General features: G+C 43.6%; 1 protein-coding gene across 2 annotated transcripts in view; it reads left to right on the forward strand.

Moving 5' to 3' along the window:
• The window catches only part of KCNQ5 (potassium voltage-gated channel subfamily Q member 5), a 626,605-nt gene that overhangs the window by 580,363 nt on the left and 30,830 nt on the right, over positions 1 to 15,412 (forward strand). For both annotated transcript variants that reach the window (XM_086316787.1, XM_086316788.1), the window contains one exon: positions 12,878 to 12,986. In XM_086316787.1, coding sequence (XP_086172913.1) covers positions 12,878 to 12,986 — 109 coding nt within the window. The remainder of the gene's footprint in view (positions 1 to 12,877; positions 12,987 to 15,412) is intronic.

A 15,412-nucleotide genomic window follows, 5' to 3' on the forward strand; every position in this document is an offset into this window, starting at 1 on the left:
AAACCTAAAATAAAAGCCTAAAATAAAAGCTCAGTATACAGTATTTATTCAACAGATATTTCCTGAGTTCTATTATAGAAGTTATTCATTCTTTTACTTTGAACTTATTTACCTCAAATATTTTTGTGGATCACTGGGAGAAAATCCTATTTTAAAATCTTATAGCAATTAAATGCTATGAGGAAAACTTGGATTTTTTGTTTTTCACAGTAGGATCTCAAAAGTGTATCTAGTCATGAGAGATCATCAAAAAAAAAATCCGGAGGTTAGCTGGTGAGCTAAACTTTGTGATCAGTCAGAGTTCAGAGTTGGAGGTATCACTCACCCTGACTTGTCGCCTCAGTAAATATTAGATTGCTTAACCCTGTCCTTCACCCCAGGCTCTTGAGATAACCAGAGAACAAGATTACACTCCAGGCTTCCCAGGTGGTGCCAGTGGTAAAGAGCATGCTTGCCAATGCAGGAGATGTTAGAGACACAGGTTCTATCCCTGGGTAGGGAAGATCCCCTGGAGGAGGACATAGGAGTCTACTGGAGGGAATCTACTCCAGTATTCTTGCCTGGAGAATCCCATGGACAGAGGAGCCTGGCAGGCTATGGTCCCTGGGATCACATACAGTCAGACATAACTGAAGCAATTTAGCACAGGAAGATAAATAATGAACACAAACTAGTAAATTGTTCAGTATGTTGGAAGGTGACAAGTGCTGTGGGGGGTGGGGAGGTGGGGGGAAGGTGACTAAGGCACTACAGATGAGTGGAGGGGGTAGCAGGAAGCCTTGGGTAAGGTGGTCCAAGTGGTCCTCCTGGAGACATGGGGCTAAACAGAGGCCTCAGGAGTAGGGGAGCTCCCAGGCCATCTGGAGGGAGCATACCCAAAGGGAGCCCAGGGTGTGAAGTGCAGGGAGCAACCCCAGGTCTGGAGAAAGCTCTCCTGGAGGGAGCTGATGAGAAGGTAGGGGAGAGGCCAGCACTCAGGATCCTGTAGGCCTGGTGAAGCTTTGGACTTTTAGTCTGGAAAAAATCTGGAGATTGGTGCACAGGTACACGTGATCTCAATTTTCAAAGGACTCAGTTCAGTTCAGTTCAGTTGCTCAGTCGTGTCTGACTCTTGTGACCCCATGAATCACAGCACACCAGGCCTCCCTGTCCATCACCAACACCCAGAGTTCACCCAAACTCATGTACATTGAGTCGGTGATGCCATCCAGCCGTCTCATCCTCTGTTGTCCCCTTCTCCTCTTGCCCCCAATCCCTCCCAGCATCAGGGTCTTTTCCAATGAGTCAACTCTTCGCATGAGGTGGCCAAAGTACTGGAGTTTCAGCCTCAGCATCAGTCCTTTCAATGAACACCCAGGACTGGTCTCCTTTAGAATGGACTGGTTGGATCTCCTTGCAGTCCTTCAAAGGACCCCTTTACCCTTAATTACTCTGTGTCTTGACAAGTTATATAACCTTATGGAGGTCAATCTGGAAAGAAGAAAAAACACAGGAAAACAAAAGGGATCAAAGAATTGCAATTCGGGTACATGTATTCAGTTATGTCCCCCTTCATGGCCTTGTAGTAGTGAAGGGTCTTCTACAACTCAGTGAAGCTATGATCCATTCTATCAGGAGCTACCCAAGACTGAGGATCATAGTGAAGAGTTCTGACAAAACGTAGTCCACTGGAGTGGAGAATGGCAACCACTCCAGCATTCTTGCTGCGAGAACCTCATGGGCAGGATTAAAAGGCAAAAGGAAATGACACTGAAAGATGAGCCCCCTCAGGTAGGAAGCTGTCCAGCACGCTACTGGAGGGCAGTTACTAATCGCTCCAGAATGAAGCAGCTGGGCCAGAGCAGAAGTGACACTCAGCTGTGGCTGTGTCTGGTGGTGAAAGCAAAGTCCAATGCTGTAAAGAACAATATTGCATAGGAACCTGGAATGTGAGGTCCATGAATCAAGGTAAATTGGACATGGTCAAGCGGGAGATGGCAAGAGTGAACATCAACATCTCAGAAATCAGTGAACTAAAACGAACAGGAATGGGTGAATTTAATTCAGATGACCATTATATCTACTACTGTGGGCAAGAAGCCCTTAGAAGACATGGAGTACCCTCATATTAACATAAGAATCTGAAATGTAGTACTTGGGTACAGTCTCAAAAACAGACAGAATGACCAGTTTTCTTCCAAGGCAAACCATTCAACATCACAGTAATCCAAGTCTATGCCCCAACCACTGATGCTGATGAAGCTAAGGTAACAGGTTCTATGAAGACCTACAAGAGCTTCTAGAACTAACACCAAAAAAAAAAATGTCCTTTTCATCATAGGAGTCTAGACTGCGAAAGTAGGAAGTCAAGCAAGTTACCTGGAGTAACAGGCAAATTTAGCCTTGGAGTACAAAATGAAGCAGGCAAAAGCTAATAAAATTTTGTCAAGAGAACACACTGGTCATAGCAAAAACCCTTTTTCAACAACACAACAGATGACTCTACACATGAACCTCACAAAATGGTCAATAATGAAATCAGATTGATTATATTCTTTGCAGCCAAAGATGGAGAAGCTCTATACAGTCAGCAAAAACAAGACCTAGAGCTGACTACTGCAAAGCTAAGCTAAGTCACTTCAGTCGTGTCCAACTCTGTGTGACCCCATAGACGGCAGCCCACCAGGCTCCCCTGTCCCTGGGATTCTCCAGGCAAGAACACTGGAGTGGGGTGCCATTTCCTTCTCCAATCCATGAAAGTGAAAAGTGAAATCGAAGTCGCTCAGTCGTGTCCAACCCTCAGCGACCCCATGGACTGCAGCCTACCAGGCTCCTCAGTCCATGGAATTTTCCAGGCAGGAGTACTGGAGTGGGGTGCCATTGCCATATTGCAAAATTCAGCCTTAAATTGAAGAAAGTAGGGGAAGCCATTAGGCTCTTCAGGTATGACCTAAATAAAATTCCTTATGATTATACAGTGGAAATGATGAATAGATTCAAGAGATTAGATCTGGTAGACAGAGTACCTGAAGAAATACGGATGGAGGCTCATAACATTGTATTGGAGGCAGTGACCAAAACCACCCCAAAAAATAAGAAATGCAAAGTGCTAAAGTGGCTGTCTCAGGAGGCTTTAGAAAGAGCTGAGGAAAGAAAAGAAGTGAAAGGCAGGGGAGAAAAGGAAAGATACACCCAAATGAATGCAGAGTCCAGAGAATAGCAAGGAAGATAAGAAGGCTTTCTTAATTGAACAATGCAAAGAAATAGAGGAACAAAATAGAATGGGAAAGGCTAGAAATCTCAAGAAGAGAAGGGAACATTTCATACAAGGATGGGTACAATAAAAGACAGAAATGGTAAGGACCTAACAGAAGCACAAGAGATTAAGAAGGGATGCAAGAGTACACAGAAGAACTATACAAAAATGGTCTTAATGACCTGGATAACCACGATGGTGTGGCCACTCACCTAGAGCCAGACAGCCTGGAGTGTGTAGTCAAGTGGGCCTTAGGCAGCATTACTATGGACAAAGTTAGTGGAGGTGATGGAATTCCAACTGAGTTATTTTAAATCCTAAAAGATGATGCTGTTAATTGCTTCACTCATTATGTCAGCAAATTTAGAAAACTCAGCAGTGGCCACAGAACTAGAAAAGATCAGTTTTCATTCTAATCCCAAAGAAAGGCAATGCCAAAGAATCCTCAAACTAGAATCCAGTTGTGCTCATTTCACATGCTACCAAGGTTATGCTCAAAATCCTTCAAGCTAGGCTTCAACAGTAGGTGAACTGAGAACTTCCAGATGTACAAACTGGGTTTAGAAAAGGCAGAGGAACCAGAGATCAAATTGCCAACATTCACTGGATCATAGAGAAAACAAGAGAATTCCAGAAAAACATCTATTTCTGCTTCATTGACTCCTCGAAAGACTGTGTGGATCACAACAAACTGAGGAAAATTCTTAAAAAGATGGGAATATCAGATCATCTTACTTGTCTCCTGAGAAACCTGTATGCAGGTCAAGAGGCAACAGTTAGAACCAGACATGCAACTGACTGGTTCCAAATTGGGAAAGGAGTATGTCAAGGCTCTATATTGCCACCCTGCTTATTTAACTTATATGCAGAGTAAATCATGCAAATGCCAGGCTAAGTGAATCACAAGCTGGAATCAGGATTGCCAGGAGAAATATCAACAACCTCAGATATGCAGATGATCCCATTCTAATGGCAGAAAGTGAAGAGAAACCAAAGAGCCTCTTGATAAGGGTGAGAAGAGCAGAATGGAAAAGCTGGCTTAAAACTCAACATTCTAAAAACTATGATTATGGGATCTGGTCCCATCACTTCATGGCAAATAGAAGGAGAAAAGTGGAAGCAGTGACAGATTTTATTTTCGTGGGTTCCAAAATCACTGCAGATGGTGACTGCAGCCATAAATTTTAAAAAAAGATTGCTCCTTGGAAAGAAAATTATAACAAACCTAGACAGCATATTAAAAAGCAGAGACATCAGTTTGACAACAAAGATCTGTACAGTCAAATCTATGGTTTTTCCAGTAGTCATATATGGATGTGAGAGTTGGATCATAAAGAAGGCTGAGCACCAAACAGTTAATGCTTTTGAATTGTGGTGTTGGAGAAGACTCTTGAGAGTCCTTTGGACTGCAAGGAGGTCAAACCAGTCCATCCTAAAGGAAATCAACCCTGTATATTCATTGGAAGGACTGATGCTGAAGCTGAAGCTCCAATACTTTGGCCACTTGATGTGAAAAATGGACTCATTGGAAAAGACTGTGATGCTCGGGGGGCAAAAGGAGAAGGGGGCAGCAGAGGATGAGATGGTTAGATGGCATTGCCAGTTCAATGGACATGAATTTGAGTAAACTTTGGGAAATAGTGAAGGATGGAGAAGCCTGCCATCCTGCAGTCCATGGGATAGCAAAGAGATATGGCTTAACAACTGAGCAACAACAAAATTTGGGTAGAAACACAGATAGTACCCTGATTATAGAAGACCTGATGAAATTGGGATTTTTAATGAAAAGGGAAAAATAGAAGAAGAGAGATGATGAGGTAGGTTGTTTTTAAGAAGAGTCACTTGGTGCTTACAGGCTAAACTAGATTCACATTCCACTGAATACTCAAGCAAAACAGTCACAAGATAAACATTCATTTTCCTAAGTCTCCTCAACGGGTGGTTTACTCATCCTTGCTGACTTCTTGGGAGGCTGGCCATTCAGCCCAGTTCACCAGGTCAGAAAACAGGACGTGAGGCAGTTCCCCCAGGATGGCTGCTCCAGCCCCGTTTTAAAGGTCCTACCTACCTCATTTCTCACAGGGAGCTGCAGCTCCTGCATCTCTAAAATGAGCACAGTATATCCCATCAGTGTGATATCTTAAAGTATAGCTCATCTTTGTGCACCATCCCACACACAAGGACCCAACGAATGATAGGCCTAAGTCCAGTCCTAAATTTCTACATCCAGACTTTACTGAAGTCAAAAGGAAATGCTTCCCTCACAAAGCAAACATGTCCCTGAGTGTTCTGGGGGCAGCAGGTACCTGGATGAGAAGATACAGGGACGATGGATGCATGGGGTGAAGAATGGGGTCCCTGCCCTTGCTGCTCACTGTCTGCCAAGGAAAGGGGCTTGTTAACAGCAAAATAACAAGAAATATAAGAGTTTGTACCCAGAACAGGAGACAGGGCAGAGTCAGTGTTGGGAGTCAGGCTACGTTTCCCGGATGTCGAAGACTCTTGAAAGGCTCATAGTTGGAAAGCTGGATCTGAGGTTTCAAACTCTGCCCTTCTGCCCTCATTCTCTTTGCTTCGGATAACTCAAATTAAATAGGAATTGCTCAACTGCAAATGGGCTTCCCAGGTGGCGCTAGTTGTAAAGAACCTGCCTGCCAATGTAGGAGACATAGGAGACTCCACTTCAATCCCTGGGTCGGGAAGATCCCCTGGAGGAGGGCATGGCAACCCATTCCAGTATTCTTGCCTGGAGAATCCCATGGACAGAGGAGCCTGGTGGGCTGCAGTCCACAGGGTCACAAAGAGTCTAAGATGACTGAAGTGGCTAAGCAAACTGCAAAATCAAATTCTACTTTTCAACATGGCACAAAAATTCTATGCATGCTGAAATGTAAATGATTTATTATAAGTATCCTGACATTCTTATCTTTCTTCTCATTTTGGGATGCTCCTTGCTTTTCTGGTGCTCTCTGTATATAGTCATCTGTCCACTGCAAATTAAGGATCCACAGATTGCTAGCCAAGAGAAAAAAAAAAAAAAGGAGAGCGGGCCATGCAGAGGGCGGCCCTTGGGAGAGCGGGCACAGGTAATAATGCTCAGACAGTACCTTGAAAAACTATGTGTCATCGGTATTGCTGCAGCACGAGATGAAACTCCACGTAATAAATGAGGCTGAATGAGGGCTTTCAAGCTATCAAAACAAAGCTCCCCCTTTCATGGCAACCAGCAATTCAACTTCTAATCTGTGCTGAGGAATTGACTTTGACGTTAAACATCAGTTGATGCAAAGGAAAAGTTCCTAGAAGGGAAGAGGCCAAAATTTAATAGGATTTGCCTGAGTGTTAGAGCTATAAACAAATGTTTCTCATTCTACATGATTTAATTTAAAATTCAAAATTTTGAAGTTTCTGGAGTAAGCATGTATTACTGTCATAATGAGAGAAAAACAAAAGCTATTTGAAAAGGCAAAAGTCTAGAACAAAACATATATCATCTGGAGGGTTTTTTTTTTTTTCTGGGGTTCTTATTGGCATCTTGAGGACCTAGCAGAACCCAGCAGAGAACAGAAGAAAGGTCCCTGCCAAGGTCATAGCAAAATGAAATTGTGCCATGGGCGTCAGGGACCAGGTGATTATTCTAAACTCTAGCGGGATTAAAGGAGATGCCTGTGAACTAGCACATGCCTAAAGTGGAGACTCAAGGATGATATTTAAGATGTCAGGAAGTGATAGTAGGGAAGAGGTAATCAAAAGACAAGTTGCAAGGAAGGAACCCTTGGGAAATCTATCACAATTCATAACAGGTTGTAATAAATTAGTTATCACCACCGTTGATAGTGGCTATTTTAATGCTTGTTCCTTATAGAGCAGTGGAATAGAATCGTTACATGGTCCACTTAAATTTCTGAAGTGTATCATGAACTTGTAGCCCTCACATTTTTACTATGAGAAACATATTACACTAATGATTTCCAGTAAGTTCTCCAACTTGGGAAGATTTTTTTTCTTCATTCTGATTGTTCTCCTATTTTTCAAATACTCTTCAAAAACCATATATTATTTTTGTGATGGAAAAAAACTTTAAATTCCATAAAGAATTTTAAAAATGCTGTCAGTCACCTCTAATCTCATGCCCTGACACAGCTAATTTCATTTTTACATATTCACTTATAGCTTGTTTTCTTTATATATATCACTGTACATAGTCATCATCAGCAAGAGGATCTGGGCTCATATTTCAATTTTACTAAACATTTAAGGATACTTTCATACTATCATATACTACTCATAATTATTTTTATCATAGTTGTGTAGTACATCATCATGGTCAAATACTATAATTTATGGATTCCTATTTGGGACATTGAAATTTATATAACCATCTCTGTACAATAGGCAATAATGCAATAACCATTTTTCAGTTCAGTTCAGTTCAGTGGCTCGGTGGTGTCCAACTCTTTGCGACCCCATGGACTGCAGCCCGCCAGGCCTCCCTGTCCATCACCAACTCCCGGAGTTTACCCAAACTCATGTCCATTGAGTCGGTGATGCCATCCAGCCATCTCATCCTCTGTCGTTATTACATTATCTTTATTTTTTATAATTGTATTTATTTCTGGCTGCCCTGGTTCTTCATCACTACGTGGGCTTCTCTCTGGTTGTGGTGAGTGGGGACTGTCTCACTGCAGTAGCTCCTCTTGTTGTGAAGCACAGGCTTCAGTAGCTATAGCTCGTGGGCTCAGTCGTTGCGGCTCCCAGGCTCTAGAGCACCGGCTCAGTAATTCTGGCACCGGGGCTAAGTTGCTCTGACGCATGCGGGATCTTCCCGGATCAGGGATCAAACCCTTGTCTCCTGAATTGAATTGGCAGGTGGATTCTTTACCACGGAGCCACCAGGGAAGCCCTATCTTTATTTTCTTTTTGAAATTATTTTCCAAAGATCATTTCTCTGATAATAAATTGTAATAAATTAAAAGATTGCTGATTTTAACTTTTTTAAACTCTTGTTGCCGTGAAATTTTGTTCTGACTTACATTGTCACTAACAACATCAAAGTGTACCAGTGTGACCTCAGTTTTTTAGTGTTAGTTGTTCTTTTACTATTTGATAGATATAAGTCCATACCTTCAAATACTTTTATTTTTTTTTATTTCTAATTAGGTTGAAAAGTTTTCTGTCATTTTTTTCTACTGGTGGTCTTTTTTGACTGAGTTATTTGTATGTTTATATTTTGGATTGTGATCCGTTTAAATAGGTTTCCTTATACGTTGTAAATATTAAGCTTTTTTATAGCTTCCAACTTTTTCCTGATCAGCACTTTCCTTTGCTTTATAATTGACCATTTCAGGTAGTAACACTTTCTGCATTCATGACCAAGGCTGTCCGCTGTCTCCTTTATAATTTCTCCTAATGACCATACATCAAGCCCTTATCATTTCCTGCACTGATTAAACAAATATTTTCTGTTAGGTTTTGACAGTTTTGTCTTATTTTGATCTCTGGACATAATGTAGCTCCTTGTGTGTGAAACTGTAATGACTTCCATGAAAGAGAACAGGGTCATGGCCTGAAGAGCAGGTCTCAAGGCTGAAGGGTGGAAAACAGTGGCTAGAATTCGGAACTCAGAGACCTTCGGGCTGGACAAAAAGACGGTGAAACTTGTTCCCAAGTCACCAGTTTGTAAGGGGTTTCTTTTTCTGGTTTTCGTGATGTGATCATTTCCTGTCTTGGGAAGCACCCATATTGTCTCAATTGTGCGAAATACACTAGTAGTGCGAGGGGAGACACGGGGGTGAGTCTGAGACCAGTGGTGACTAGTCACATGCCTAGGCTCCAGCTGGGGGTCACGGAGGGCACCATTCTCCACATCCAGTCACGCAGATTCCTCGGCGAGCTTTCATAAACTCTCTGAGGCCTAGGTTCCAGCCTGTCCTGGTATTGATATTTTTTTTAAACAATCTCCAGGTGAGTCTAAGGTGCAGCCAAGGTTGAAAACCATTGTAATCGTTTCATCAGGCAATGTAAAAGAAATCTAATCCATAAAGCAGAAGACCAAGAGAAAGAACTAGAAATTCCTGGTTCTTTTTTTTTTTTTCATAAACACCTGTCTCTTGATGGCAATATTTATGGTGGGACCGGAAAAAAATGGTCTTTGGATGTAGCAGAAGTTTCCAGAATGCTCTCTTTAAGCCTCTCTCTCTTTAGTCTATAAGGTCCAAAAGGTTCTGTCCCAAAACTAAGGAATACAGTTTCCAAAATATGGGGGAACAGAGTATTTCAAAGTAGATCTTGAACCTGCTAATTAATAGGAGACGGAGCAGGTGGGAGAGACAGAAGGTTATGTTTCCAGCTTCTTCTCCTCCCAGCACAGATGGGACATGCAGGGGGCAGGCCTTCAAGATATGCAAGGCTCAGCCACCGGTAGCGGGGCGTGGGGGGCACCTCACCCTGCTGGCACATGGCCCTTAAGGACGGGGGTTTTCAGGTCTGCTCATGTGAGCTCCTGTTCCCGTGACCACATTCCCCAAATGTCAGGGCAGGGGAACAGCGATGTCATCGAATGGCTCCGAACCAGTCGTGGCTGGAAGCTCAGTGCCCCACATCCGGGGCCTCAGAGGTCAGGCAGGGTTTTAATCCTCTAGGAATCATGACAAAGACATTTAATGTGTTATAAACCTCACTCGAAAGAATACGGACATCTCAAGACACTTATGAATCAGAATGATGGCATTCCCCCCAATTTTGTGGCTTTGAAATAAGGGGGAAATTTTTCTAACTCAGCCCTTGCTTCAACACATGCCAGTAAGGATTATTTCCTATTAGTTTGCTCTGACCAAACTTGCAAAAAGAAAAACTTTTTTTTTTTTTAATCGAGAGCTTAATTTATGCCTTGAATAATCAAGTGGTAAGTGGTGTGATGAAATTCCCTAATGAGATGCCTTGGATACAGTGACGCCCACCCTCTGCCCAGCCTGTTTCTAATCAAGACAGAGAGACACAGAAGGTCTCACCGGGGCAGGATGGGGGTGGAGAAGGCTGTGTCATCATTGTCAGAGATACTCCCAGTTCCGCTTGCATTCAGCGCGAACCTTATAGTCTTACTCTCTTTACATCTGTGCTTCTTGTGACAGCACCTACCTGCTTTAAAAGTTTTCCATTAACCTCATAATAATGAAAGGACCCTGACTTTTATGTTATTTGACTCTCTGGGGGCTTCCCTGGTGGCTCAGTTGCTAAAAAATCTGCCTGCAATGCCAAAGACTTGTAAAGATCTTTATTCCAAATAAGGTCATATTCTAATGTTCTGAGTGGACATGAATTTGGGAGCAAGACATTCCACCCACTACCCCCAATTAAGAGCAGGTTGGGATCAAACTGAAAGAAGAAATGTGGAAAGTTCCTGGAAGGATGTTGTTTAATCTCAGGCATGAAGTTTATGTGCTAAGAGGGCTGTGGTTAATAGGTTAATGTGGGTTAATAGGTCAACCAAGCAAACTGGGCCTGCTGCCCTCGAGGTGTCAGTGAGTCAGGACCAGCCATCAACACAGAGTCAATGGGCGCCTTCTCATTAGAAGGGTGGCCCTCTTCCCCGGAGAGACGCTGAGGGTCCCCCAGCCAGTGGGACAGGCTGTGCCCCCAAGCTCTCCTGAACTTCAGGCTGCCTCCGCTGCCCTCTGTGTGTGTCCTGACACTGCTGATGCAATGCAGAGGGCAAGAATTGGACCATAAAGAAGGCTGAGCACCAAAGAATTGACGCTTTCAAACTGTGGTGCTGGAGAAGACTCCTGAGAGTCCCTTGGACTGCAAGGAGGTCAAACCAGTCCATCCTAAAGGAAATCAACCCTGAATATTCATTGGAAGGACTGATGCTGAAGCTGAAGCTCCAATACTTTGGCCACAAGATTGGAAGAACTGACTCATTGGAAAAGATCCTGATGCTGGGAAAATTGAAGGCAGGAGGAGAAGGGGATGACAGAGGATGAGATGGTTGGATGGCATCACTGACTGGATGGACATGAGTTTGATCTAACTTCAGGAGTTAGTGATAGACAGGGAAGCCTGGTGTGCTGCAGTCCACAGGGTCAATGAAGAGTCAGACACGACTTAAAGACTGAACAACAACAGCTCCACTGACCACTGCTGAGGCCTCGAATGAGGCGCTTACCTTCTTGGAGCCTTGATTTCAGTATCTAAAAATCAGGCTTGTCATCACCAACTTGTCCAGTTGCTATAAATAAGAAAACTAACACGTGCAGAAGTTTTGTCTAAGTGCCTGGCATACGTTTCAGCAAGTGGTTGTTATTATGATCATTACTGTGAGGTCATGGTTCTGGAGAACCCTCTTAGGATGAAGCTTGGGGACCAGAAGGCCAGAGGGACCCTGAACAAGCTGTGAAGACTCATCTGCATCTTTTCCCCCTACTCCGCTCCTGGCATACAATAAACCAAGTAAACACACAGTGAATCATTGAACTGAGTGATGCACCAGCTGAGTTCCAGATGTGAGCCCTGCTCCAATAAATGGGCTGCTTATAGTCATTCAGGACTTACAGCCTGACAAGGACAGCCCATTTCAAAGTCTCCTTCTTCTATGATGTAGCAGATGATCACTGAGCAGAGCAGGTGACAGAAAGCAGTTTTAGTCCCTTGGTGGTGGTGTTCAGTCACTAAATCATGTCTGGCTCTTTGAGACCCCATGGACTGCAGCATGCCATGCTTCCCTGTCCTTCCTACCTCCTGGAGTTTGCTCCAACTTATGTCCATTGAGTCAGTGATGCCATCCAACTATCTCATCCTCTGTCATCCCCTTCTCCTCCTGCCTTCAGTCTTTCCTAGCATCAAGGTCTTTTCAAATGAGTCAGCTCTTCGCATCAGGTGGCCAAAGTATTGGAGCTTCAACATCAGCATCAGTCCTTCCAGTGAATGTTCAGGGTTGATTTCCTTTTGGATTGACCCGTTTGATCTTGCTGTCCAAGGGACTATTCTTTATTCATTTCATAAGCCCTGACTAATTGGTGTTTATTGTAACCCTGCTTCCTTTTCCAAACTTTGTAATTAAACCAAAAGTTGTTTTGCCCAGTATCTGAGGCATGGACTTTCTTATCCCGTCTGAGAATCTGCTCTCAGTTTCAGCCCTGCTGTCATCAGCCAGCTCTGACCATGTCGAGTAACTGACAGGGAGACAGTGTTCTTGGAGCCAGACGCTCAGCACCCTCGTTCAGGGTGTGGGGCTCCTGGGGTCACGATGTGGGCTTCAACCTCTGTCTAGTTGCCAGTTCATTAAATGTCCAAAACCTGCCTTCCTAACTCCAAACAGCTGCTTTCTAAACTCTGGCTATTAGCTTCAAAAGAACTGAGCAAAAGAGCAGTGTGGATAAGCACAAATCCATCACCACTGCTGGGAAGAAAGGATGTCAACAGCCCCATGTCCCCTGGCAGACAGTTCAGAAGGGTAGTCATGTCAAGTTACGTGAAATGGGTGATCTTGCAGGAAAAGGAGAAAGGATAATAGCAATTGGCAGCCTCGCACGTGTGGATTTATAAGCCGAGTCTGTGAGGCCCCCATCCCTATGGAAGACCAGTTGGGGAACGAGTTTTAAATCACCTCTGTGCTGTAATCTAACTCGCCCTTTTCTCCTACAGCTGACACAGCCCTTGGCACCGATGACGTGTACGATGACAAAGGATGCCAGTGCGACGTGTCTGTGGAGGACCTCACCCCACCGCTGAAAACCGTCATTCGGGCAATCAGGTCGGTGAGAACGTTTCACAAAATGATTCTGAGACCTCCCGCTCATTGTTTCAGTCACTGTGTTGCTAAGTTCTCTTTCCTGCAGGTCAAAGTGAAAGTCACTCAGTCGTGTCCGACTGTTTGCAACCCCATGGACTATACAGTCCATGGAATTCTCCAGGCCAGAATACTGGAATGGGTAGCCTTTCCCTTCTCTAGGGAATCTTCCCCATCCAGGGATGAAACCCAGGTCTCCCGCATTGCAGGTAGATTCTTTACCAGCTGAGCCACCAGGGAATCTCCCATAATAATTCCTTTCTTTCTTCCTATTCATCCACATGCCTATTAAATTGTGAGATATTTTTTCTTAATACAGAACTTGACTGTATTCAGCATGAGATGTGTTATAAGTGGTGATTCATGTTGATGTATGGCAAAACCAATATAATATTATAAAATAATTAGCCTCCAATTAAATAAATTTTTAAAAAAACACACAATGGAAACAACAAAAAAGAGAAAAACTAGGCCAGGTTCCAAACAGATCACATGAGAATTGGCTTATCGTGTGAATTTCTTGCTTTGGTGTATAGATACAGCTGAATTTTTTAAATTATTTTTCTGATTGATGATTCAATCCCTGTTCTGTACTTTGTGTCAAAGAAGAGTCCCTCTTTGTTATTTCAAAGCAGGTTGAGTTCTGAACATGGAGAGCCTGAGTGCTTTGCAGGGAGCTGCAACTGTCCTGCCAAAATTTATTTGTAAAGTCTGACCATGGTACACGTTCTCTCCTGATGGTGGAAAATTGAGAGTGTGTCCAAAGCAACTTTTATCTCCAGAATCCACTTCCACAAACGATCCAGGATCCACGCTAAATGAGCTACTGCTGTTCTGCCCACCCAGTTCAGTCCTTTTGGGAGAATGTGTATCTGTAGAGGATGCCGAGTGGCTGTCTGCAAAAACGAATGCCTCTGCTCTCTTTGGCTTCTCCTGCCTCTTACCAGGAAGCCTGGGGAGGGCTAAAACTATCCAGCCCAGTGTAGCTACCTAGGTACTTGGTCTGAGCTCAGATGTCAGAGTGATTGATTTTGCATTGCTGGTTCGAGCATCTTGTTAGTCATTGCTGTACTCTGTGGTCAAGGTTGTCTTGGAGAGTAAAGGTGAGTTATAAAGATTTGGGTATTAATAAATGTTTGCAGGGACAAAAAAACTATGATATGATGAAAATGTTTGTCCAGAAGGTGCTTAAATTTTACCTGTAGCTACAGCCCACACAGAAGTGAAGCTAAGCCTGGTCACTTCCCTCCAGGACCTGCGAGCAACACCCCAGTGGTAGGGCACCTGCGTGTCCTGGGCCTCTCGTTTCTTCGTGACTGTTACTGACATTCCTTGTCTTTCTCAAAGTCTCCCAGTTTGGGCAGTCATGTGCTCACACTGCCCCCTGGGGATCTCAGAAGCCTTGGGTAATATTTAATCCGAGAAAACCCAAGGATATATAATAAATGCTATCTGCAGCCTCCATTAAATGGATGGAAAGGATCTTTTGTGCACTGCCCAACATTGTAGCCACCAGTCACACGAGGTAATTCAAATTTGAATTAATTACAATGGAATAAGGAGCTTCCCAGGTGGCACCAGTGGAAAAGAAACTGAGACACAAGAGACACGGGTTCAAGCCCTGGGTTGGGAAGACCCCATGAAGTAGGAAATGGCAGCCGCCTCCAGTATTCTTGCCTGGAAAATTCCAAAGGCAGAGGAGCCTGGCGGGCTACAGTCCATAGGGCTGCAAAAGGAGTCGGACGTGACTAAGCCTGTGACATGACACAACAATGGAATAAAATGCAAAACTGAGTTCATCAGTGGTGTGGCCAACACGTAAAGCACTCAGGGTCCATGCGCTGCCACGCTCCCACTCTGGGCAGAGACACAGTGCATTCCTATCACTGCGGGAAGTTCTCCAGGACTAGCTGGCCTACAAGTGACCTTGAAATTCTTTCCATCCATCGTGACAGCCGTCAGAGACCCTTGCCTTTATTTGCAACAAATACAGTAAAATCTTATCTCCGGGGAGCAGATTAAGTTTCCTAAAAGTCATACTTAACCCAATTTGTGTCATTTCCCTAGACCTTCTGAAGCTTTTGGCTTTTGCCTTACAATTTACACAAAGAATCTTGAGCTGTGAGGGAAAAAAAAAAATGAAATGGGTTTATTCTGCCAACTCAGCATCTTAGCAGCAGCTTGCAATTTATTTTGTTCTACCTTGCTCTTACAACCTGACTGATTTTTGAAAAGTTCTTTGCAGAATTTCCTTGCTTTTCAGAATTCATTCTTGGTTCTTATTTTTAACAGGACTTTATTATTTACACATCTCTCCTTTTTGTGAATTTCGGAAGCTCTCTGCCTGCTACTTCGTAACTCTTGATGTGGTGTTTTTCTTCCCTGTTTCC

This window comes from Bos grunniens, chromosome 9, assembly GCF_055505025.1.
Source record: "Bos grunniens cultivar Pamir isolate PY7600 chromosome 9, Bosgru_T2T1.0, whole genome shotgun sequence".
NCBI classification, from domain to species: domain Eukaryota; kingdom Metazoa; phylum Chordata; class Mammalia; order Artiodactyla; family Bovidae; genus Bos; species Bos grunniens.